This window comes from Carettochelys insculpta, chromosome 1 (assembly GCF_033958435.1).
Source record: "Carettochelys insculpta isolate YL-2023 chromosome 1, ASM3395843v1, whole genome shotgun sequence".
Classification (NCBI taxonomy): Eukaryota; Metazoa; Chordata; order Testudines; family Carettochelyidae; genus Carettochelys; species Carettochelys insculpta.
The window spans coordinates 41,901,999-41,929,489 of record NC_134137.1 but is presented as its reverse complement, the minus strand read 5'-3'; the positions used below and the strand labels follow the sequence as shown (position 1 = coordinate 41,929,489).

Here is a 27,491-nt window from a genome sequence, read left to right as displayed (position 1 = left end):
AATAAGTGCAGTGAAGCTGCATGCCTAGCAACCTATGTGGATGAATACTGCTGTAATAAGCCATTTTAGGAGACTATGGAGGAAGTGAAATACCACTTGTGGAAACTGTCTATGATTCTTTTACAAATAGGGAATGTGGAGTGACCAGGAACCAAGTATTCTGTCCAGGCAATTTCAGCACTCACCTTTAGAAGCATCTCTTCGTGTTGGGGATTCTCTGAATCGTATGGCTCTCTGCGCAGCTTTTCAACCTCTGCAATCAGATTTCGGTATCCTACAATCTGCAGGAGGCAAGCCTGTAGAGACACTCCTAACCTAAACAAAAAGAAATCAGATCATGAGATAGGGTAACAAGCAGCCAACCAGGAGAGATTCAGATGGCACCCAGCTGATTTGCAGAGCACCCTCAGCCAACAGCATTTGTTTTTACTGATGGTGCACATACATACATGCCTCCATGCATGTAACATTTATTTGGCCCATAGGCAGAAAAGAATAGAGTGAACATTACTATGCACATCCACTTATTTTATATCATTAATGAATAAAAAGCTTTAATAAGCTTAATTATAGTAGGAGGTTTTTAATGGGGTCAATTTTTTCACTAGAAAAATTATATTTAGAGATTTTGCACCCCATACAATTTTGCCATTTATTAGCTTTCTATAGTATTTGGACTTTCTTTGTTAAAGGGAGTTAATTCTTGCCCTGCCTCCCACCCTCAAGCAGTACAATTAAATCTCACATTTGTTAACATACCACTCTGACTGTATAAAACAGCTGTGTGGATGTCTAAGAGGACTGCATCAAATCTTTCCCGTCATGCAAACCACAGCTTCTCAAAGAAAAAGCCCTGAGACTAGCAATGAATTTTAAAAAAAACCACACTGAATTAATCACTTAAACTATATATTTTGTTCCCATGTCACAAAAGGCCACACAATACAGCAAGAACACCTGAACTAATGTGTCTCATGCAGCCTTCATGGGATCTGCCCATAGGTTGTCATCTTTTGCCTCACATGCTAAGAACTGCTATAATGGTTCTATTTTAACCCAGTATTTAAAGTCAAAACATTTTTATGCATCATATAAAAGTCAGTAGGCTTCAAATTAAATGCTTTAAATTAAGGCAATTTATTTAAGTGTTAGGTGTGACAGTCTACAGGATGTTATTAAATGCAATTATATACTGCCTATTACTGAATAGCAATGCCATTTGCATCTCAAAGGGAAACATGTTATGAATATTTAGGCAGGTATTTAAAAATGTCCATAAAAATCTCAAATTAATATAAACTCTAACATGAGTAAGGAAAGTACAATCATCTTAATTTGAATGCAATTTGCATTCAATTAAGTCACAGATATCAGAGATGATAAAGATCTTTTAGGTTATCTCGTCCACCTCTCTAAAAATGTAAGACTGATTCATTCGATATATTAAAGATTTTTTGTCTAATCTACTATAGTATTAAATGACTTGAGCAAAAATACTTCTGGTTCTTAAATCTGAAGCCTATTCCACTAAGTGTAATAGATATCACCATTAGGATATTTTTCCTGGCCTTATTTTAATACAGTCATACCCTGAGATACACCCATTTGGGTTATGAGAATTCAAGTTTACGAGGAGTTTGATTTAAAACCCCTACCCGTTCTTATGAGGCATTTCATCGAATTTATGAGGACAGATTTCAATTTCGTGCGCCTCAGTGGGACGCGGACGCACTGCAGCAGGAGAAAGGCTGTGGCTCCAGGCAATGGCTGCTCGCAGCTGCATCCTGTCCAGCGTGTCTCTCCGCAGTGGCAGTTTGCTGGAGCCCCCTGCCCAGCCTTTACCTGTGGCTGGTCTGGGTCTCCGCCTCGGCTCTGCAGCAGCTGCATGCCCCAGCCCAGCCAGTGGCCACGGGCTCCAGGTGCTCCCATGAGATGTGGCTGCTGGGTGCACAGCCCATCCCAGCCCCACCCCTGCGGCTTGCTTCCCAGGCGGCTAGGGCGCCACAGCTGCCCGCCCTGTGCAGCTGTGCCTCGGGTGCCACTTGCCGCCTGTGCCACTCATTTGCATTTAGTGCCTCAGCCGCTGCTGGTGGGGCCTCTCTGCTGTGCAGCCACGCATGAGCGAGGCATCGCCCCATGCCAACTGGGGGCCTCCTGTGCATGCCTAGCTCCCTGTGCGGCCAGCCCCTGACACTGCCCCCTCCCCATTTAACCTAAGCTGCGCTCAGGCTAGGCTGCATCCCCATGCCCTGCTCTGCCCTGCCCGGCCCCTTGCACCAACCCCGCTTCTGCAGCCACGGGCAGCTACCTGGCTTTGTGCTCCCCTCCCAGGCGCTCTTCAATTTCCATTCCCCTGTCTCTGCAGGCAAACAGACTATTGTAGAGTAATTAATGAAGGGAAAATGCCTTGTTAACATTAGTTGTCATAACACAACCTAACTATTGAAGTAATTGTGTTCATTTTAATGGGATTTGGTGTTGTTTTAGTGTAAATGGGTTTAAATTTTGGGGTTCAGGAACGCACAGAATTTTTTCCCATTGAAATTAATGGTAATTACATTTTCGACTTACAAGAACTTGCCCTAAGAGGAGGTTTTTCAGGAACGAATTACCCTTGTAAGGCGGGAGAAGACTGTACTATGACTCCTAGTTATAAATTTTGGATCTACCATAAACAATTCTTCTCCTCCTTTAATTTTTACATGTGCCACTTTCTATACCTTACATTTTATAAAAACTTTCATTTCAAAGGATTCTAACATGCTCTTCTAAACTACATAGTAAAGCTTTCACTTCACTGCTAAAACACTGACAAAACAGGACTTAACTCAGCAATTACACAGAAGTTTAGAGCAGGGAATAATATATACCACCATTAGCTGCGAAAACTGCAAGGCTAATTTTGATGTACAAAGAAGTAATTATTTCAATGAGAATTACAGTTATTAAAAAATGTATACAATCTTACAGACACACTTTTTAAATCTGTCTGCATTATACGCACCCTATACCCACAGACAGACAGAAGTGCAGATGAGACTCCAAGGCCAGAAGGGACCATAGTGATTATCTAGTCTGAACTCTGGTGTAACAGGCCATAGAACTCCACCCCCACCCCCACCCAATAATTTGTGTTTGAACTAGAGTGGGGTGAGCAAACTTTTTACATGGGGCTCCACTTTTCATCTCTGCAATTAGCAGCTTTTCTCACCTCCAACCTAATGTAATCCAAACTGCCGGAAATTTCAATTACATCCATATGGAGAAAAAAAAAAAAAGCCCTTGTGGCATGCATAAGAAAACAAGTATGAAGAATGTAGAGCTTTACTATCAGTATGGAAACGTGGCTACACAAACAAAAACAGTAACATATTTCAACATTTTTAGTGAGATGGATGAGCCTGAGACCCAGCAGCTGATTGTGCTGCACCCTCTTATGAAATTTCAAGCCCTCCCCAAGGAGGCCTGCCCTCCACTTTGCACTCCCCTAACTAGAGCATACCTTTAAAAATATCTGTTCTACTTAACTGCCAGTGATGAAAATCCAATATTGTGTGTACAGTAAGCGACTGGAGTTCCAGTCCCTCGGCACCTTGAGATTTACTCCTCATACCTGTTCACTGACAAAACCCCCAAAATCTCTCCCCTCCCACTTGGCTCCTCGCACTTTTACATTCCATTCAGGCTCTTCCTAGGGTGACAGCGGGGGGAAACCACTGAGAACAATGAACAGTGGATCTTTCTTCTGCTCTTAAATTCCATTTTTTTTTTGGCAGCAACAACCTACAGATGGCAAGAACAGCGCAATTGCAGGGTCAGTCCCCTTCACCTCTGAAGCCCTGGGAAGGAGATCCCCCAACAAAAATAAAGAGGGGTCTTGTGGCACCTTATAGAGTAACAGAAACGTATGAGCATAAGCTTTCATGCGCAAAGACCCACTTTGTCAGATGCAGGTCTTTGCCCATGAAAGCTTATGCTCATACATTTCTGTTAGTCTATAAGGTGCCACAGGACCCCTCGTTGCTTTTGCAGATCCAGACTAACACGGCTACCCCTCTGATTCTTGACACCCAACAAAAATGGAATCTTTGGAAAACTTTTTTGCCCAATTCTACCAAGTCTACTGAACAAATGTGCAAACAGATTTTCAGAGGCACTGGCCAAATTTGAGCTAATTGTTACAGAGCTGGTGAAAGGCATATCATGAATGCTAGGACAATTCCCCTCTCTGCTCTCCCATCCTTGCTACAAAGCATTGGGTAACTAGAGTTTCTCAGCAAAGCAGTCTTTAGATTATCTTTTAACCTGACAATATTTTTTCCTAATCTCATTCAGAGAACTGTCTGAACAATTTTTCTGAGATTTCCCCTCAAGATCCATGCCCAACTTCAGAATGTAAGTTTTCAGCCCACCTGGTTAAAATCTGACAATTAAAAGCAATTAAAACCAAGTTCTTATAACATTAATCATTGGCAACCTTAACCATATACGTGTTATCTGTGCTGCCTATAACTAATACACACGCACGCACACACCCCTCTAAAAACATGCACACTTTTGGACATGCTGTCTTTCAAAAGAAGACATTTAATCCAGGGCTAGAAAAATTACATTCACCAAGGACTCAGACTTGCAAGGTGTGGAGCATACATGAATCCAAGAAATCATTTATCCATATATTAAGCAAGAGAGTACCTCTATATTAAGTTAAAAATATGCTTAAATGCTTTTCTACATTGGAACTGAGGCTATGTCTACCCTACAGGATAACTTCAAATTTATTAAAATCGATTTTATGATTTTTTTTAATTTGATTTTGAGCATCTTCACTTCCCCGAGGCTCCCAACAAATTTGACATATTGCTTCCACACTGAAATCACCAAACACTGACTGTTGCATCAGTGCATTGTGGAAACCTATCTCACAGTTCCCTCATCCCCACATTCTGAGCCAGGTGAAGCAGCGCTGTCAGTTTCCCGGCTCCTGCTAGTAGCAAAGAACTGAGAGCCAGGTGCAGCAGCGGTCAGTTTCCCGGGTCCCTGCAGCTTGGGGGACCCAGGAAACTGACAGCACAACAGCCCCAGTCAATTTCCTGGCTCCAACAAAGCTGCAAGACCTGGGAAACTGATAGCACAGCAGCTCTGGTCAGTTTTTCCTGGCTCCCACTAGTAGCGGGGAGCTGGGAGCCAGGTGCAGTGCATAGCTTTGTGAGATAAATACGGGACACTTGTGTAGGCTAATAAATTCAAAAGCAAGACATGGCGCTTCCACACTAGCCTTTATTCAACATTCTAAACTTGAGATTGACACTACACTCGCCCGTTAATATCAACATTTTGTTATCGATATTAGGGAAGACTAAATTGAGCTAATGACATTTACAGTGAAGACAGTGATGTTTTAATGTCAAGCTAACGCCTTTAAATTCAGTTTTGTCTCATAGTGTAGATGCAGCCTCAGATGCTCAGCAGGATAGAGCCCTGTCGCTCTGGTTTGAATTGCCAGTACTTTTCTGGATCCGTACTATTCACCTCTTCTGAAAGATGGCATGCCCAGAATGAGCAAGCCCACATCGTCACATTAGTCTCTGCCACCAAGTACCATTTCCAACATTTCTGGGGTTTTCTTTGGAGTTATCCAACAAAGCAACAAAAAAGGTGTCATCCCACTCAGTCTGCACGAAAAGTGAAATGCCTGAATTGGCCTGGCTAGCTAACAACAGTTAACCAAGCCACACCTATTTTTCTTGTAGTCTAGTCTGACCTTTGTTGTTTTGCTCCTCTGAATTTCCTCCAACATATCAAGGTCTTTCTGATACGGAGGTTCTCTGAGCACTGCACAGTACCTGAGGTATGCTTACACCAGGCACAGATGGGTAGGGGAAAGAATGTTAACTTGGTTGGAGATTCACAAGTTAGTCTGGTACATGAAAGACTATCTACTTATTACTAAACAATCCAAGCAGAGAACAGATGCATTTGCATATGAGAGAGAGAGACAGGGGGTGGGAAGAAAGGCAGGTAACTGTACAGTTGAAAGCAGCTTTCAAAATGGATACAGGAATGCGTGAAAGGCATACAAATGCCTGCTCGCACTGAATAGTTTTGAGAACTGATTAAAGCACTAACATGTGACATCTGTTCAAGCATTGGGATGACTCCACAAATAATATATTAATGCAAGCTTACGCTGGCCTGACAGGGCTGAGGAGCACAGAGGATACACAGAGTACGGAACACTTACTCAGTGGGGTAGGGAGCTACCAAGACACTAAAATGACTACAGGAAGAGAGGGAAGATCCTGATTTCATATGACAACCATCCGAACCCCAGGTGTAAAGTAAATATCTGCTGAAGCGCAATGAAATACAGATACCAATTTCAGGAAGGCAGTCTTTACTAAACTCAGAGAGCTGGTAGGCAAGGTCCCACGGAAAGCAAGTCTATGAGGAAAAACAGCTGAAGACAGTTGGCAATTTTCCAAGGGACACTACTAAGGGTGCAATAGCAAACCACTCCTCTGCAAAGGAAAGATAGGAAATGTGGCAAGAGACCAGATTGGCTTAACCAGAAGATCTTGAACGATCTAAAAATCAAAAAGGAATTGTATAAAAAGTGGAAACTAGGTCAAAATATAAAGGAGGAATATAAATAACAGAGGAATGGAGGGGCAAAATTAGAAAGGTGAAAGCAAAAAACAAGCTCAATGTAGCTCCAGCCAAAGTGAAACAAGAAAACATTCTACAAATATGTTACAAAAGAGGAAGACCAACAACAGAGACGGTCCATTGCTCAATGAGGAGGGAGATACAATGAGGCTGCGTCTACACGACAGCTCTGTTTCGGAAGAATGTATTTTGAAAGGGAACATCGACAGACGGTCTTTTGAAATGGAGCATCACACACACCAGCAGGGACCGAAGGTTTGGTCTGTTCTTTCGAAAGGCCCCCAGCACAATTTCAAAAGAGAGTGTCCACACACACCACGGCGCTCTTTCGAAAAAGCAGGGACAGGAAGCACCATGGGCAGGGTTGCAAGGAGGACCTCAGCCTACACATGCCAAGGGCCAGCAACCCTGTCCCCAAGCAGAGCGAGAGCAAGAGCCATTGGAGGTGGCATCCCGGTCCCCCATGGATCCCGAGCAGCATCACCCCCCTCATCGCGGCCATGGCCAGCGCCCTGGCCGCAGTGCTGCAGCGGCTCCGGGTGGCCACCACAATAGCCACCCTTCTGGATGCCATCCTCAGGGCACAATGTGCCCAGCCGGTTTCCTGGGTCATCTGCTGCCTGTGGAGCTTCCCCACAAGCAACGACTGGTGGGACCAGCTGGTGCTGGAGGACTGGGGCGACGACGGGTGGCTACAGCACTTCAAGATAACACAGAGGACATTCCTGGAGCTGTTCAACTGGCTCACCCCAGTCCTCCAGCACCAGGACACACACCTGAGGCTGGCGCTCTCCCTGCACAAAAGGGTGGCCATCACCCTATAGAAGCTGGCCACCCCGGACAGTTACCGATCCATCGGCCACCAGTTCGGGCTGGGCAAAGCCACCGTCGGGGCCATCCTCACCGAGGTAAGCCGTGCCCAGCTCACACCTAGACTGCATGTGGGGGGTGAGGGGCAGCCTGGTGACAGGCACCGTCAGGAGAAGGGCGGGAACCCCAGGCACAAGGGGAGGGATGGGGATGGGCAGGCAAGCCGCATCCCACCCCACCCCACACTCACGAACGCGCCCTCCCCCATGCCCTGCAGGTCATACGGGCAATCAACGAGGTGCTCCTGAGGCAGCTGGTTCGTGTCGGGAACCTGGATGACGCCATCCGGGGATTCCAGGAGCTGGGCTTCCCCAGCTGCTTCAGGGCCCTGCCTGGCACACACATTGCCATCCGGGCCCCAGAGCACAGTCACGGGGCCTATGTGAATTGCAAGGGCTACCACTCGGTGGTCCTGCAGGACTTAGTTGATGCCAACTGCTGGTTCCAGGACATCTATGTGGGTTAGTCCAGCCATGCACACAACGTGAGGGTCGTCAGGAACTCAGGGCTGGGACGTTGTATGGCCGAGGGGACCTTCATCCCCTGGCGGGAGCTCCCCATGAGGGACATGACGATGCCGCCCTGCATCGTGGCGGACATGGCCTACCCCTGCAGGCCTAGCTGATGCGACCCTACACTGGCACACCCAGCCGAGCCAGGACCTTTTCAATGAGCAGCTGAACCACACCCGGAACACCGTGGAGCAGGCGTTCGGCTGCCTCAAGGGGGGGTTTTAGATGCCTCTACACCAGGCTGGAGGTGGGCCTCCCCAATGTCCCGGTGGTTTTCGGGGTCTGCTGCACCCTACGTAACCTGGTGGAGGCGAAACATAAGCCCTATATGTAGGGGTGGGCTGCCAAGGCAGGATGCAGGTACGAACAGCCCCCTGCTGCCCCGTGCCCCCAGGCCCAGCAGGACGGGGTGCGTGTAAGGGAGGCCCTGTGCCAGGCCTTTGGGCAGGGGCCACAGTAACCCTCCCACCCTGCACTCTCCACCCCCCATGCATGGGGGACACAGGGTAAACCACAAAAATAAACTAGTTACTTCAAGAACTGTGCTCCTCATTTCCTAGAGGGAACTATATACATGTGGGGGGAGGGTAAGTGGGGGAGCAATATACATGGGAGGGGAGAGGGTGAAAAGGGAGAACAATGTACATGGCAGGGGGAAGGGTGAACGGGGAGCTGGGGTAGAAGACAAAAGGGGAGAGGAACAAACCATTAGTCCCAGTGAGGGACCCCTTGAACCCTCCCCACTCCAGCCACTCCATCCTGGCGCTCCTGCAGGGACCGCATCCAGTGTTCCCCGTCTGAGCTGCGGGAGCGCTTGCTCTCCTGTCTCCCTCGGTCCCTCCATGGACTGGTGGCCCGTGGTACTGTCAAGCCCGCATGGTGCTGTGTGCCACACGTTGGCCCTCTGAGGCCAGGGCGGTGGGGCCGTCTGGCCTGCCAGTGCCATAGGGCTGATGTCCCCATGGGTGGGCTGCGATTCAAGGGGGCCAGGCTGGATGGGCCCAAGGGGACTTTGATGATGAGGGCCCCCTTGCTGGAGCCCTTGTCATCACTGTTGGCGGGGATCCATGGTGGCCACCTGCAGATAGCTGGAGGTCTGGGGTGGTCCTCCCCCTCAGTCCCCATCCTCTCCTGCTCCGGCTCCGTCGTGGGTCCGCCATGTCGAGTAACATGACCTGGGGTCCCACCTCATTGGGCCCAAGGAGGTGGTCAAGTTCTTTAAAGTAGGGGCAGCTGGTAGATGCTGCCTCTGACTGACCGGCTATGTCCCGAGCCCGACAGTAGGCCTGCCGGAGCTCTTTCACTTTGGACCTCACCTGGTCCGGGATCCGGGTTGGGTGACCCCGGTTGGTGAGGCCCTTGGTGAAGGCACTCGAACGTGGGTGTGTTTTGGCGCCTGACCCCCGTCTGCTGCAGGACCTCCCCATCTGCCCAGAGGGCGAGGAGGTCCTGAAGCTCGGCATCGGTCCAGGAGGAGACCCAGCACTTGGGGGGGCTGGCTCCCCTCCTGGGAAGGCTTCCCGGTGTCCTTGGGGGGCCCCTGGGGTGTGTGTGGGGGGGTCAGGGCGCTGGCCATGGTGCCAGGGAGGCTGGTAGGCGGGCTGGAGTGTCACCCTTGCTGGATGGCTGGGCAGCAGCGTGGGCTCCCTGCTGCCTTCACGCTCTCAGCTTCCTGCCTGAGGGCTTCTGGGAGCCTGCGTCCTGAAACATGGCCGGATGCTGGAGCTTAGAGCTCCGCTTGTGCTGGGAGCAGCGCCGATGCCTGCCAGCTGATCGTGGCCAGGAGGACCTGCTCTTTCGAAAGAGTGGGTCGCAGAGCGTCTACACTTGCTCTCTTTCGAAACTGTCTTTCGAAAGAGGGCGCTTTTCCCATCCTGGGAGTGGAGGATCAACTTTGAAAGAACGGGGGATTTCTTTCAAAGTTAATTTTGAAAGAGTACTGTGTCAGTGTAGACGCTCCGCTGCTTCTTTCGAAAGAACTTGGTCTTCTGATCCTAATTTCGAATGTACTTGCTAGTGTAGATGCACTCTGGTAGAAAATCCTGGAAATGGTAGAGGTACTTAATGATTCCTTTGTTTCAGTTTTCACTGAGGTTGATGGAGACTGTATGTCTAACATAGGGAATGCTAGTGGAAATGGGAGAGGTCAAGAAGTTAAAATGGGGAAAGAAAAAGTTAAAAATTACTTTGAGAAGTTAGATGTTTTCAAGCCACCAGAGCCTGATGAAATGCACCTCAGAATACTCAAGGAGCTGGTAGTGCCACAAACTATCATCTTTGAAAAGTCACAGAAATCAGGAGAGATTCCAGAAGCCTGGAAGAGGGCAAATATAATGCTCATCTATAACATGGGAAATAAGGACAACCCAGTAAATTATGGACCAGTCAGCTTAACTTCAGCATCAGGAATGGTGGAACAAATAATTAAGGAATCCATCTGCAAACATCTGGAAGGTGATATGTGACAGCATGGATTTGTCATGAACAAATCATGCTAAAACAACTTGATAGCTTTCTTTGGCAGGATAACAAGTCTTGGGGATAAAAGGGAAGCAGTGGATGTGGCATACCTGGACTTTAATAGGGTATCTGATACAATATTGCATGACTTTCTCATGAGTAAACTAGGGAAATGAAATCTAGATGGGGCTACTATCAGATGGATGCATAACTGACTGGGTAACTGTTCACAGTGGGTAATTATAAATGATTCAAAGTAATGCTGGAAGGTAACAACAGATGGGGTTCAAAAGGGGTCAGTTTTGGGGCCTGTTCTGTTCAAAATCTTCATGAATGATTTAGCTAATGGCTTACATAGAGTACGCTTATCAAGTCTACAGATGATTTCAAGTTGGGAGGGGCTGCAACTGCTTTGGAGGATAGGGTCACAATTCAAAATGATCTGGACAAACTGGAGAAATGGTCTAAGGCAGGGGTCTGCAACCGACATAGAGAGAACAGCCATTTTTTCAAATTTAGTTACAAAATCAATACTTCAAGAGCCACAATGCATGCAATATGAGACAGTCTTTAATAAGTAAAGACAAACTGTACTTTGTCACCCCTATTTTAAGAACAGTGCACACATAGTTAGAAAATTAACTTACCCCCATCCCCAGGGCTTAACCTCTGAGCCCCAAACCTGTCTCCATGCCCTCATGATTAACTTGCCTCAGCACACACAGCTCCTCTGCAGCCACGGCTGCCTCCTCCTCCTCAGCGTGGCTGCACAGCTCTGACGGGGCAGGCTCAGACATCCCCTCCCCCAGCTCTCCTGCTGGATTAGACTTCCCACATGTAGGATAGCTCCCTGCCTTTCTGGCTTTCTCTTACAGGGCTCCCTGACACAGCTGACTGCTCAGTAGCTCCAGAGGCTGCTGCCGCTTAAATGGAAATAACCTAAATTCAGTTGGTTTTACAACAGGCAACTGAATTTAATTTTTTGTTTCAGTGATGGCAGCCTCCGGAACAGCAAGTGGCTCCTTACAGAGCCACATGCGGCTCCAGAGCTGTAAGTTACTCACCCCTGGTCTAAGGAATATAGAATTAAGTTCAATAAGGACAAATGCAAAGTATTGCACTTCGGGAGGAACAATCAGTTTCACACATACAAATGGGACATAACTCCCTAGGATGGAGTACTGCAGACAGAGATCTAGGGGTCACAGTGGACCACAACCTCAGTGTGAGTCAACAGTATAACACAGTTACAAAAAAAGCAAACAAGATTCTGGGATGTGTTAACAGGTGTGTTGTGAGCAAGACACGAGAAGTCATTCTTCCACTCCATTTTGTGCTGATTAGGCCTCAGTTGGAGTATTGTGTGCAGTTCTGAGCACCATATTTTAGGGAAGATGTGGAGAAATTGAAGAGTCCAGAGAAGAACAACTAAAATTATTGAAGGTCTAGAAAATACGACCTCTGAGAGAAGATTAAAAGAACTGGGTTTGTTTGGTTTAAAAAAGAAAAGGCTGAGATGGAACATAATAGCAGCTTTCAAGTACCTAAAAGGGTGCTACAGGGAAGAGGGAGAAAAATTATTCTCCTTAGCCTCTGATGATAGGAGAAGCAGCAATGGGCCTAAATTACAGCCAGGAAGGCTTAGGTTGGACATTAGGAACATTTCCTAACTACCAGGGTGGGTAAGTACTTGAGTAAATTGCCTAGAGCGGTTGTAGAATCTCTGCAGTTGGGAGACAGGCATCCAACTTGTTCTTAACTTACAGGAATGACAGAGATGGTGCTTGGTACTGCCGTGAGGGCAGGGACCGGACTTGATGACCTCTTGAGGTCCCCTCCTGTTTTAGTGTTCTATGCAAATCACTGTGCTGTCGCTACAAGACCTGTAAATTACAGTAAACCCTCAAAATGCACAAGTTCAAGTTGCGCTTAACTCGCATTAACTTGAGTTATGTGCAACTCAAAATCTCGCCCCCCTCGGCCCCAATTCAACGCCCCCCCCCCCCACAGCCCTGCTCAGCACCCATGCATGGCTCCGGCTCACCTCACCCCCCTCCCCCACCAAAGGGTTGGAATAAATGGTAAATTTTCACAATGGAGGGAGGGTAACTAGTGGTGTTCCCCAGGGGTCAGTCCTGGGAGCGATCCTGTTCAACTTGTTCATCAATGATCTAGAAAATGAGGTAAGCAGTGAGGTGGCAAAGTTTGCTGATGACACCAAGTTTTTCAGGACAGTCAAAACCAAAAGGCATTGTGAAGAACTACAAAAAGATCTCAGCAAACTGAGTGATCAGGCAGCACAATGGCAAATGAAATTTAATGTGGGTAAGTGTAAGGTAATGCACATTGGAAAAAATAACCCACATTACATGTACAACATGATGGGGTCAAATTTAGCTACGACAGATCAGGAAAGGGATCTTGGAGTTATAGTGGATAGTTCTCTGAAGACATCCACGCAGTGTGCAGCGGCAGTTAGTAAAGCAAATAGGATGTTAGGAATTATTAAAAATGGGATAGATAATAAGACAAAAGATATCATACTTCCCCTATCTAAAACTATGGTACGCCCACATCTTGAGTACTGTCTGCAGATGTGGTCTCCTCACCTCAAAAAAGATATATTGGCATTAGAAAAGGTTCAGAAAAGGGCGACTAAGATGATTAGGGGTTTGGAACGGGTCCCATATGGGGAGAGGCTAGAGAGACTGGGACTTTTCAGTCTGGAAAAGAGGCGACTGAGGGGCGATATGATAGAGGTATATAAAATCATGAATGGTGTGGAGAAAGTGAATATAGAAAAATTATTTACCTTTTCCCATAATACAAGAACTAGGGGACACCAAATGAAATTGATGGGTAGTAGGTTCAAAACTAATAAAAGGAAATTTTTCTTCACACAGCGCACAGTCAACCTGTGGAACTGCTTGCCGGAGGAGGCTGTGAAGGCCAGGACTCTATTAGGGTTTAAAAAAGAGCTTGATAAATTTTTGCAGGTTAGGTCCATAAATGGCTATTAGCCAGGGGTAAAGTATGGTGCCCTAACCTTCAGTACAAGGGCAGGAGATGGATGGCAGGAGATAAATCACTTGATCATTGTCTTCTGTTCTCCTTCTCTGGGGCACCTGGCATTGGCCACTATCAGCAGACGGGATACTGGGCTGGATGGACCTTTGGTCTGACCCAGTATGGCCATTCTTATGTTCTTATGCTCGGCTCCAGCTCAATCTCCCCAGCCCCAGTTCAAACCTCCTGCGGCCCAGCTCACCACCCAAGCGCGGTGCAAGCTAACTACTCCTGCATGTGGCTGTGGCTCAACTTCCTCCTCCCCTACCATTGCACAGCTCCAGTTCAACCCCCAGCCCCAGTTCAAACCCCCTGTGGCCAGCTCACACCTGAGCAGAGCTCCGGCTCACCACTTCTGTGCGTGGCTCTAGCTCAACACCCCATTGCCCTGGTTCAACCACCGCCCATCCGCCCGCCACCCCCCCAAGTGGCTGTGGCTCAACTCCACCTTCTGGACCCAACGTCAGCCCTAACCCACCCCAGGCTTAACCCTCCTGGCCCCCTCCCATGACCCCAACCCACTGCCAGCCTTAACCCTCCCCAACTACCCCCCACCCCACCCCAGGACTTACTTTCAAAAGGAGCTCCAGGTGCTCCTGCTGCTTCCCTGGCTACAGATTGTGAGTTCCACTGGGGAAAAAAGCTGCTTCCCCCACGACTTATGTGAAATTCCAGTTCTGTGAGGGTGCATGGGAACACAACCCTCACGTAAATTGAGGCACTTCAGTACTACTCACTATTAGGAGTAGTACACTGATCACTGTTCATTGGATAATGACTCTCTTTCACACTTTTCTGTAAACTTTAATTAAGGATTCCTGTCCTTTAAGACTCTAAGGAATGGGAATATTCCCCAATAGATGTTCACAGAAATGAAGGGGTGATCTGGACTATAATGTCTCTCAGCTCCTTGGTTGAAAGCATGAACCAGAAAGTTCTGTTCCCTAAAGTGGATGTTGCTGCCAAGACTAGACGAAGTATATGGCCTGGGAAAAGATGAAATATGGGCGACTTAAGAAAAATTTAATTAGGAATGGGGCTATTGCCTCCCTAGTCTGAATATGGTACCATAACACATATCATTTTTTGCTGTGTCTGTCCAGGCAAGGTTCTACCATGTCCTTCCCACCCCTAACCCAACCCCCACCCTCCACTATGCTGGCCCTAACCCCTCTCCCAGCCAGTGCAGGGCCCAGCACAGCCCCTCCAAAGGAGCCCCCCTGTACCATGCCAGCCTTTCCCCCACCCAGAGTGGGGCCCAGCCCAGCCCCCCAACAGAACCCCATCTGCACCTTGCCAGCCCCAGACCCTTCTCCAGTCAGTGCAGGGCCTGATCCAGGGCCATCCCACCAACAGAGCCCACCCCGCACCATGCCAGAACCAGCACCCTGATGGAGCCCTGCCTCCACCAGCCCCCCCAACACATGGATGAGCCCCCAGTGGAAACACCCCCCCCCCCACACACACACCCCATGCCAGCCCCAATCTCTTCTCCTGGCTGTCAGGGATTTTTCATCCCTCGGGCATAATCATCCCCGTGGGCCAGGGGAAACAAGCCTTTGGCCATTAAACATCATTACAGGGGCAGGTAGACTCTAAAAGGTACATAGGCTGCCAGTTAGCAGCCCCCTGTAACGGTCACTCTGTGTCAGTTGGTTTCCCCGGTAACCTGAACTCACAAACACCTCAGAATCATGAATTTGGAATCCAGGCTCCTCATTGGATACAGGTGAGGCAGCTTCTAGAAGCTTCCCTGGCCCAGAGGACCTGTTTGAAAGCATGCACTTAGAACTCTCATATGTAAATAGCTTCATGAATTATGCATAAGATCACAGAATATAAGGCGGCGCCGCACAGCGCTCGCCGGCCCTTGGCGCGGATACGACTCCGCTACCTGCACGGGGAGGTGCTGGCCCCTGAGGCGTCCACCAGCCCCTAGGCTAGCTGCCTTAAAACGGCGAAGCCTTTGAGAAGAGCTCCAGCTAAGAAGCCTTTGCGAAGATTCTTTGAGTCAACACCATCTTCACCCAGCAGGGCCCGCCTGCTGTGGTGACAACTCTACCTCAGCACTAAAACCGCAAAAGCAGCTGAGGTAAATCAGGCAAGCGGCGAACTGGCCTCACCCCTAGGGTGAGGTACTGCACGCTTGCCTGTTAAAGCCCAGAGCCTGCCATCACAGCGGCACCTTCAACCCCGCCGCCAACAAGCAGCTCTGAGGTGGATCTGGCGAGCGGCGAACTGGCCTCACCCCTAGGGTGAGGTACTGCGTGCTCGCCAGTTGAAGCCCAGAGACTGCCACCACTGCGGCACCTACGCTCCTGCCGCCCGTCATCTTGTCATCGCTTCACCGGACTGGACTTTAACTGAACTGGACCTTGCATAACCAGATTGGACATGTAAACTTGCTTTAATCCTTAAACTGTATCTGTTCCCACCTGGGTACTTGGGACTCTCTACGAGGGAACGGAGGGTTGCTCCTTCGTTGTTCCCTTCCCTGACGAGGGGAGGGAAGTGCCCAGGGGGCCCGACCCCCTGAGGCCGGGCCTGGACATCCCAGGCAGGGTTTACCATTGTAGCCAAACTTCGGCACATATAATTACTAATTAATGTTCATTAATAAGTTTAAGTTGTTATAAATGTTATAGTTGTTTTACCCTCAATGTTTTAATGATAAGGTAAAGGCTCTAACTAACCCTTTCCCCTTCTGTCCTTTTTCCCTTACCCTTGCTCACCTCCTCTTAATAAACTGCAGGAGAAGGCGTTGCCACCCTGCCTCCCTAACTGTCAATCCTACCCAGTGACCTGAGGAAGAGCATAAGCCTCCCAGGATCACTTAGTTGGGCCCACTAAGAGGGTACCAGGGACCCCCACAACATAAAGGGACAGTCCCAACTGGCCTTTGGGTACCAACCTCCTGGGTCGGGCTAGCAACCTGACCCCGCACGGAGGTGGGGTTTAGCACCCCCACCCCGGCTCTGGAAGGAGACAGCAGGGATTTCTGAAACCCTGACAACCCTCATCCCATAATCCCTCTATCCTTCCTCCCTTATTCCAGTAACCAAATCCTTTTTCTTGCGGTAAAATAAAATCAATTCAAGATCTGAGAACAAGTTACCAAATGGATACAGTTGCAAAAGTAAATGTACGTATCAATAGAGCATAAGAAAGTTTGCATTTAAGAAACTGTTACTTGTTATAGTTTTAATCTTGTTGTGTTCCTTAATAAAATTTTTAGTTACTTTGTTTTTAACCTTTCACCCTTGTCCTAGTCTCATTGTTCCTGCTAGCCACTCTTTTCCAGGAGGCTCAGGGCGGAGTCCAGAGGCTTACCTGGGTGGGCATTATCCGGGCTGGGTTTCGTAGCAGGGATTTGATCTGGGTCCCGGCATCGAACACACAGGGAGTCTGCTCCCTTATTCAGGGACTCATTTAAATATTCTAATTACTTATCCATCCAGAGAGTCCCACCACTGGCCAGCATGGGGCCTGTGGCCCCGACCCTCCAACACAGCTCCTCCCCGGCCAGTGCAGGGCTTGGGCCATACACTTTGGATGCATATTATAACAAGTTTCTGACTACAATTTTCTGCCAGCCCAACTTCCTCTAGCAAGCGGAGCTGCAAGTGGGCCTCTAGTCTCAATTATTATTAAAGTATTGCCTAAATCCTAGGGCTGCACTCTTCAAAGCACTGTACAAATGAATAAGGAGAGTCCCCAGACAGTCAAAGAAGTAGAGGCCCAAGATAGGCACACTGTGATTAAGTGATTTGCCCAACATAAAGCAAGTAAATACCATGTCTGGGAATATAAACCAGGTTTCCCAAATCTGAGCCATATTCTTTGAACCACACCACCTTACAAAGCAATTCATTGATTTGGATGGGACCATTCTCTTCAACAATTTTCAGTCCGACACTGTCTGTTCATTTAATTATTATTCCATTTACTAACCCTTCTACAGCATTGATGAAGATGTTAAACAACACTGGACTTACCACCAATCAGCAGGTCTCTACTAAGTACCTTCTTTCAGCTAGATTCATTGACATTTATCTTTAACCTTTTTTTTGGGGCCAGTTTTAAGTTTATATGGATAGTGTTAATACGAGGGGTGTCAATCAATCACAGATAACTCACACAATTAACTAAAAAATTAATCAGAGTTTTAAAATTAAACACAATCAGTTTTAATCACACTGTTAAATAGATACCCAACTGAAACGTGTTAAAATATTACGAGTGTTTTAATATTTTCAAATATATTCATTTCCATTACAACACAGTGTACAGTGCTCACTTTATATTACTTTCTTACAAGTATTTGCACTGCAAAAGTAATATTTTTTCAATTCACTTCATACAAGTACTGTAGTACAATTTCTATCATGTAAGTGCAATTTTCAAATGTAGGTTTTTTTTTTTGTTACGTAACTATACTGAAAAACAAAACAGCATAAAGTTTCACAGCCCAGAAGTTCCATCAGTCCTACTTTTTGTTCAGCCAGTTGCTAAGACAAACAAGTTTGTTTACATTTATGGGAGAGAATGCGACCTACTTTTTATTTACACGTGAAAGCAAGAAGCAGCATTTTTATGTCATTTTTGTAGCTGACATTGCAAGGTATTTAGGCAGAAGATAAGTTAAACATTATGCCCCTCCATTCTTTGGCCACCATTCCTGCAGCTATACTTACGTGCTGATAACGCTTATGAAAAAATACATGAATTAAATTCATGTCTGGACTCCTTGGGGGAGAAGTATATATCTCCTGCTCTATTTTACTTTCCTTCTCCCCCGTCTTTCATTTAATATCCATCTTGGAATATGTCTCAGCACGTTGTTCAGCTTAACAACATTTTCACTGCAGATTTAATCAACACAGACAAGTTACCATTGTGAGATTTCTAAAAATAGCAACAGCACTCAACCCAAGATCTAAGAATTCAAAGTGCCCTTCATCTGAGAGAGATGAGATGTAACGCATGCTTTCAAAAGTTTTAAAAGAACAATGCAGAAACTACAAAATCTGAATCACCAAAAAAGAATATCAAGCTTCTGCTGGTGGCATCTGACTCATGATAAAAAGGAACGTGCATCAGTCCACATTGCTTTGGGCAGTTATCAAGCAGAACCCATCATCAGCCTGGACACGTCCTCTGGAATGGTGGCTGAAGCATTATGGAACATAAGAGTCTTTAGTGCATCTGGTACATAAATATCTCATGATGCTGGCAACAACAGTGCTGAGTGAATGCCTGTTCTCACTTTCAGGTGATACTGGAAACAAGAAGTGGGTAACATTATCTCCTGCAAATGTAAACAATCTTGGTTTTGAGCAAGTGGCTAAATGAGAAGTAGAACTCTTAAAACTTCACTTTGTTTTATTTTTGAATGCAGTTATTTTTGTACTTAATTCTATGTTTGTAAATTCAGCTTTCATGATAGAGTTGCACTACAGTATTTGTATCAGGTGAACAGAAAACTATTTTTTTCACAAGCAAATATTTATAACGAAAAATATCAAGTGAGAACGGCACACTTTGTATTGTAACTGAAATCAGTATATAGGAAAATATTTTAATAACTGGTATTTTACTAGTGTTTAAAAGCAAGATTAAATTTGATTAACTTTTTTAATCACTTGACAGGCCTAGCTAATACCCCAGGCAATTCAAATTTATTTTTTTTCCCCTCAGCAAGTGATGCCATATTTTAAAGACGCCTTAAATTGTGGCCATTATAATTAGGAGGATTTGAAACTGTAATCATTTGGTGATGATCACGATGGCATTCTTCCCTCCGAGTTCTTACTGTGTCAAGTCCTAGCAGGAATCCTGGGGCTACTCTGCTGTTGAACATGTTGGCCAACATTTTTCAAAAGCGGCTAGTGATTTTTGGGTGCCCAACTTGAGTCACCTTCACAGATTTTTAAAATCAGACAGGACTTTTGTGATGCTCCAGTCTGTAGAGCCTACAGGCTACATCAATGTTATACAGATAACATGCATAACACAGGCAGTGTTATTTCATCCAGGCTTCCAGAATCTAGCTCATCCACTTGTGATTAACTACAGCATCTCCTTCAGGAAGCATCCACTTTTCAGCTTAAAGAAAAGAAACATTAGAACGCTCTTATTTTTAGAAGGTGTGCATCACTTTGCAAAATCAAGCCCATATAAATTGTCTCAAGCTGGACACTTAGAAAACTAAGGTAACCTGGAAATCAGAACACCCTTTTGAAATACCATCTTTAGCATGAAACATAAAACTGAAGTCCTCACCACTTTTGGTCTTTAGCCTCTTGTGGCACTTACATGAAAACAAATAATATTAATCATCATGTCACAGCCAAAATTCCAGCCAGGATAAGTTAAAGGGGGAAATGACTACTATATAGTTTATAGATCATTTTGTAAAATACAGCAAGATTCAGAAAACCACCAGGTGAAGAGGCCCAGTACTGCAGGCAATTACAAGCACCATTAACGATTACTTATTTGTCTGGGGAAATACTGTGAAAGAAGCACAGAACAGTTTCACACTGAAAAATAAAGCAGACCGGAAGACAGCAATAGTTCCAAATTCTCTGATAACAAATATCAGAACTTACTGTGGATTTATATCTGGATTAATCTTTTTCAGTTCCATGATGTCATCTATAGTTTTTTCAATGGCATCGGGACGAACACTTACTGAAGTTTGCAGCAGCTGGAAATACATTTTAATATAAATTAACTACTATAAGATGATATTTAGTGGATACTTGCTATGGTGAAATGTGATGCCCCAGAAAGCTTCTAGACCAGGGGTTGGCAACCTGGGGCTCCAGAGCTGCACATGGCTCTTTAAGTAGCCACTTGTGGCTCTGAGCGTTGCCACCACTGACTCCATGTTTAAGCAGTGGCAGCTCTGGAGCTGCTGGGCAGTCAGGGGTGACGGGGAGCCCAGAAGTGAAAGCCAGGCGGGCAGGGAGCTGCCCCATATGGGCAGATGTCAGCCAGCAGGAGAGACGGGATGGCCGAGCATGCCCCTGCAGGAGTTGCGCAGCCTGCCAAGAAGGCTCCAGGAAGCAGCAGAGGAGCTGCACACGCTGAGGCAAGTAAATCCTGGGGGTGGAAGGTTGGGGCTTAGGGGGGGTGGATTTGGGGGCTTAGGAGGGTACAGCCTGGAGATGGGGTAATGTAACTTCCTAACTGGTACAAATAATTGTTTGCGCGCCTGCGCTGTTATTAAAATAGGAGTGATAAAAAGCACGGTTTGCTGTTATTTGTTAAGGACTGTCTCATATTCATGTGCATTGCAGCTCTTGAAGGATTGATTTTGTAACTGAATTTGAAAAAATGGCTCTTCTCGCGATTTCAGTTGCAGACCCCTGTTCTAGACTAAAGCCCTGGAAACCCAGCTTTCCATCTGCTCACAGAACAAGTACATCCTAGGCAGCTCTTCCAATGTGTCTACTCATCCTCCCTCCTGATGGGGAGCCAGGTCACTTTCCCAGGCTCACTCAGTACTACACATCTTTATGGTAGCTACCAACTGTGAAGGTGTTTTACACTGTGGGCTATTGTCTAACAAGAACTAGACAGACCACTAACTCAGATCTTACACTTGCACTTCTGTTCTCCATCTGGTATTAAAGTACCAGAGTCCATAGCATACTGGAGTTCTGTGTAAGCAAACAGACACACGATGGGCATATAGGAATAAAGCAAATATGTCCCCCCCCACAGGGAATGTCTAAGTGATCCTAACACAAAGACTACAGATGCACAATCTCTACAGGGAATTATATGGAAAGCACATCTGACTCACTGAATGATCAAAATATAACAAGATCTCAGAGAAATTCTGAATGGGTCCAATCCTTTGAGAATATGCTCTGGCAACCTCATCTGTCATGTCCATGTATGCAGGGATTCATATATAGAACAGAAACCTGGAAATGTAGGTTTGGAAGGAATTGCAAGGGGTCATCTAGTTCAGTCCCCTATGGTAAGGCAGAAGTACCTGGACTATTGCTGAGACTATTCAATTTGTTCTTCAAGATCCTCCTAGGATGGGGATACTACAACTTCCTAAGTAACCTGTTTCTGTGCTTACACCTATTCTTACAGTTAGAAAGCTTTTCCTAACACTTAACCCAAGCCTCCTTTCCTGGAAGCTAAGATTACTACTTCTTGTCCCACTATCCTGTAAATTTTTATCAAATCTATCACAGGTTTTTAGAACAACCTCTCACACATTTGAAGACTTATTGACTCAAGAGAAGATTGAGGGGGGGTGTAATATATCCAATTCTTTCAAGTTTTGTTCAGAGCTCACATTTTTTAAACCTCTCAGAAGGTAGCTCCATACTTTCCATTTCCATTATCAACATTGTAACGCATATGGGATAGATGCCAGTTAGTTTATTTTGTGAATTTTTTTTGTAATGCAAATATAAATAGCAGGCTCCTGGCTGGCTGCTGAGACTGAATGCCCTGAGGTGAGGGTAGAAAAGGTGCCGGGGGCACGAGGAAGTGGTCTACAGAAACACAACAGTATTGACAGAGGTTACAGCGGGGCAGTGAGAGGCTGCTATTTACAGGGTTTCTGGACTGTGGCTCAGATCCCACCACCACTGAGGAAATGACAGGCTGCTGGAAACGGCTGGCTCCTACCTTCTCTTAGGAGGTGGAAACAGATGACAATACAGACAGAGGTCTGAGCTGCAGAGAGGAGGCTGTGTTCTAATGGCAGAAAAAGGAGCAGTAGATAGGAACATAACCAGAGTGCTGATGTGCAGACCACAGTAACCGGTGCTAGATTCCAGGTAGCCCCCAGCACAATCAGGAGGGAGTGGTGCCAGTCAGGAAATGAGGGCTACACCCTCTGACAACACCTTTTCATCTACAGTAAAATTTCATTTTACAAATTGGAAAGAGGCATGCTGTGAACTGCTGAGTGGAAAAGTATATGGGAGAAAGAAGGAGAGAGACATTCACTCACCTTATTTTTTGAACCCCTCAGCGATGTCTCTGTAAAATAAAAATTTAAAAAAATGTAAATATCTCAGTTCATTTTCAACCCAAACAACATACACTGTGCATGTGCAGTGGCTGCACTTATGGACAAAGAACAAAAATGTGAGGAAGACCAGGTACTTTAAACTTACCTATCTTCATAGTTCTGCTCGCTCCTGGCTTGATATTGTAACAGATCCTTTGTAATTCACATCGTCCTGTTAATTTTCTCATCACAAATTTCAGACAGCGCCATAAACACGTACAGTAGAAGTACAGGCACACCTGAACAAACATTCTGGCAAAGGAAACCATAAAGTGAGAATCTGGAACTGCATTTGTCTAAAAACAAGCAAGTAAGATTTTAAGATGCCTAACTGTACCTCAAAAAGGACAAAGCTTTTATGCACGGAACACATGGAGTATAATTCTGCAATAAATTACTTACACAGGTATGGTCTGAAGAATCAGGTCTTTCAGTTTCAAAAAAGCAAACCATAAATTATCTCACAGAAGAATCCTTAAAATGATTTTAGTTTTATGATTTTTTCCCCTCACCCTTTAATATAAGTTCGTTTGTGTGCATGAGTAAGTCTTACTAATGCCAACAAGAAGGATGTCCATATAACAAGGAGTGTATGGGACTCAAAATTATTTTATTATTGTAACATCAAATAAGACCCCACTTCTTAATTCTATATCCTGTTTTAATACAAACTCTCAACACCCTAGGGGCCAGTCACAACCTCTCATCTGGACTGAGACATTAGAAGACTGCTAATACTAATTAATACTATAATGATACTTACCTAATTCCTAGGGTGCAACAGAATGAATAGGTCTAATTAGGGAAATCACTGAATCATCTTTTAACCATATGTTTAAGTGGATATCCTGAGAAGGGATATTTCCTGTGTAAGGGCCAACATTTGAACAGCCTTTGAAGAAGGGAAACTGCTGTGTTTATAAAATTAGAAGTTCCTAGAAGCCTGGATAAGATGCATTTCTGGAGTATTCTACTTTACATTCATGTTTCTTTGTTATTAAAATAAAAATTCTATCAATATGCTTCATTGTGTTTATTAGGGTACTGCTTAAGGACAAACCAAGGATGGGGACTGAACAAACACTGGGTAATAAACGGTCCCTGCTCCAAAGAGCTTACAGTCTAAATAGGCAAGAAAGGCAAAGGTGAGGGAAAGGATACGACACACAAAGTGAGCTATGTGATGTTAGCAAATATGCCACAGTTATCATTATTGGTTGTGTTTAATTAGAAAAGGTATAAGCGCATGCCTGCAGTTAAAACAATTTTCATAGAACTGTGATGATTATGTGCAGGAAAACCTTCACATCCGAGAAAAGAATTCTCTGAGCAAATCATCCATGTAGCTCTTTCACTGCTGTGGACATGAAGGGCCACATCCTGCAGAAGATCAAACCTTAACTTCTCTTTGCTTCACTAGGAGTGGAAGGAAGTTCAAGAAGTGCTCAGTATTACAAAGGAACAGGCCCTAATTTCAGAAGCAGCAGTTTAATTACAAAAATAGTCTGATAATTAGGAGCATGACTCACTAATTTTCAACTGTGTTATGTTAAAAGGGCTCAAAAGAAGCTATCCTTTAAGTTCCATGTCTCATTCTACTATAATTTTATGTAAAGGAAGTAATGTAATGAATGATATGTAGAGTGCCAAGAATATTTGGAAACAGATCATTAAGACTCTATATATTTGGCTATAGACCTCAAATTTAAGCTTATATATGAAGTAGGACATCCAATTATTAACTGACAAAAGTTAGCTGCAACTAACCACAGTTTTAATCACGTTGTTAAACAATAGCAGCATACCAACTGAAATGTGTTAAATATTTTGGATATTTTTCTAAATTTTCAAATATATTGATTTCTATTACAACAAGGAACACAAAATGTACAGTGCTCACTATATTATTTGATTTCAAATATTTGCACTGTAAATTATAAAATATTTTTCAATTCATCGCATGCAAGTACTGCAGTGCATTCTCTATCATGAAAGCTCAATTTACAAATGTAGATTTGTTACATAACTTCACTCAAAAACATAATGTAAAACTTTAGTGCCTATAAGTTCACTCAGTCCTACTTTTCATTCAGCCAGGTGGTAAGACAAATGAGTTTACTTACATCTGTAGGAGATAATGCTATCTGCTTCCCTTTTTTTAGCAATGTCGTCACCTGAAAGTGAGAGCTTCTGGAGGCTGCATTGCCAGGAATTTATGTAGAATATCTACCTTATACCCTTCCAATGTTCCCTTTAATCTTTTCTCTCCATGTGTGGAATGAATTTTTTATGTGAACCAAGGCATGTGAGAATGTGCTCCACCAGTAGAAATTAAAAACCTAGTTGTGGGCACTCTGATAATCAGCTGGGCGGTTTATGAATCTCTCCTGAGCAGCCATTGAGGTGCACAGCTTACAGAGAACACTGACCCCTTCGAGCTTCGGTTCGTGCATTCCAGATGACACACTCCATGTTGATGACACGCCGTAAAATAAATAAATAAATAAATAAATTCATTGGGAGAGAATTGTATAACTCCTGCTCCATTTTACCCACTTTTTGCCCTACATTTCATTTTATAGCAGTCTCAGATGATGACCCAGTGCTTGTTGTTCATTTAAGTCCATATTCATTGCAGATTTACAAAAAAAAAACCAAAAAAAAAAAAAAACCAAAGAAAGTTCCAATTTGAGACTTCTGAAAATAGCTACAGCACTCAACCTGAAGTTTAAGAATCTGAAGTGTCTTCCAAAAATCTGAGATGGGTGAGGTATGGAGCACGCTTTCAGAAGTGTTAAAAGAGCAAAACTCCAATATGGAAACTACAGAATCTGAACCAACAAAGAAGAAACTCAGACTTCTGCTGGTGACATCTGACTCAGATGATGAAAATGAATCAACATTGGTCTTCACTGCTCTGGATCATCAGCTAGCAGAGCCAGTTATCAGTATGGATGCCAACCCCCAACCAGCGTAAATGAGTGTAGCTCTAGCACAGCTACATCACAAGACACAGACATTGGTCCTAATGGGCGCATCTACACTGAGACACTTAGGCCCAGCCTCTAATCAATAATTAGACTGGCATCACTAGATCACTCAAAAGTGTAAAACAGCCAGACCTGAGCGGCTGAGTTAAAACAATCTAAATCCCCATTTAGACAGCACTAGCATAACCCACATCTCTCATGCCGTCCAACACATCTCCATCAGTCCAAGTATATCGTCTTGGTATCTCTCCATTTCCTCTCCAAGCAGCTCTAACTTTCCAGTTGCGCACAGTATTCAGACATTCCATGTTCCGATTGATAATATATGCATTAGTGGACCTTGTTTAGCTGGGTGATGTCGCAGCAGGCATCTTTTATCAGTTAGTCATACCGGCATCGTATTTCATTCATATTGTTGTTTTATGATCAAGGCATCGACATGCATCTGACCAACCCTCATCCTTTATCCAGGTTTGGGACTGGCAAGGAACCCTTAGAGGCTTCATGGCAGAGGTTAGCAGATGACATACTTATCAAGGACGATGAACAGAAGCTAGCGAGAATGGTGCAAATGCTAAATGAAGCAGGGAAGCAGTGTGGATGATAATGAACATCAATAAAATGAAGACAATGGTATCTGGAGATAAGGAAACAGGAAGGAAGAAGAGTGTAGACAGGATTGAACTAGAAAACAGAAAAGTTCACATGACACGATCTAGACTGTAAGAAAGAAATAGCAACTAGAATAACAAAAGCAAGAGCATGTTTGAAGGCGATGGATAAGATCTGGAAAGGCAAAGCATTTAGCTTAAGAATGAAACTGAGCACCTTGAAAATGTGTATATTCAGCCGCATGTTGTACGGATGTGAGACATGGGTGATAACGAAAGACTTGAAGAGAAGGATATCGGCCTTTGAGAAGAGTTGTTATAGAAACATCCTGAGAATAGAATGGATGCATAAAGTCACTAATGAGGAATTATATAGGAAGATAAAGCCAAAAGAAAACCTACTGCAGAAGGTTATACAACAGAAGCTACAGCTATTAGGGCAAATCTGCAGAACGTACAATGACCGAAAAGTCAAGACCCTAGTATCTGGCATAATTAATGATTTGAATAGGACAGGCAGATCCCACAGACAATGCGTAAATATAGTAGACTGGTATGGAGCTAGTGTACAGAAACTAAGCCACTCCACACTGGACAGAGAAAGATGGAAGGAAATAGTAAGAGAGGCATCTGACACCAAAGGGTGCTGAGCCCATGGCTGTTGATGTTGATGAGAATAACCTACACACCTGAGGTGCGGTTCACTGTCCCGTGCAGTAGCACCTAGACCACTTACAGAGAGAAAGAATGAGACTCCTCTACAGCCTTAGCTAGAAGCAAGCTGGCTTTTACCTCAAACTGTAGAGGCTCCTGCACTAAGTTACAGGGGTCCCAGGTTTGAGTCTGTCTGTGGTGGTTGCACTAGGGTCATGTGTAAACAAGCAAGTTCTTTCGAAATATTTTTCAAAAGAAGGGGCTCCTTCAAAATATTCAGTAGAGCGTCTACACACAAAAAGCATTCTTTCAAAATTAAATCAAAAGCAAATGCTGCTCCATTCAAAAGTGCTCTTCCAGTAACGTTTCAGGAAGCGTGCCTTTTTTCAAAAGAAATTGTATGTAGACATACCATGGGCCCTTTTTTTTCCTCAAAAGAGCAGTCCTCATAGTGTCTGATTTTTTGATCCTTAGTATGTTCTATCGAAAGTGCGGAGGCTGTATGGATGCTCTCTTTTGAAAAGGCAGATCACCCTTTTGATCCGCTTTTTTGTGTGTGAATGTAGCCCAGGTTGACTGAAGAATTCTTGCACCACTGTGGCTACTACCT

At 44.9% G+C, this 27,491-nt stretch overlaps 1 protein-coding gene across 6 annotated transcripts in view; it reads right to left on the bottom strand.

Annotated features, from left to right (window-relative positions):
• The window catches only part of ELMOD1 (ELMO domain containing 1), a 135,897-nt gene that overhangs the window by 54,702 nt on the left and 53,704 nt on the right, over positions 1-27,491 (bottom strand). For 4 of the 6 annotated variants that reach the window (XM_074981897.1, XM_074981887.1, XM_074981878.1 and 1 more), the window contains 4 exons: positions 22,733-22,878; positions 22,567-22,595; positions 20,189-20,286; positions 186-315 (listed from right to left, as the gene is read on the bottom strand). In XM_074981897.1, the coding sequence (XP_074837998.1) occupies positions 186-315; positions 20,189-20,286; positions 22,567-22,595; positions 22,733-22,877 (402 nt within the window). In that variant the 5' untranslated portion in view covers position 22,878. Of the gene's footprint in view, positions 1-185; positions 316-20,188; positions 20,287-22,566; positions 22,596-22,732; positions 22,896-27,491 lie in introns of those variants that run through there. The other 2 variants (XR_012642977.1, XM_074981914.1) reach the window with 1 other exon arrangement.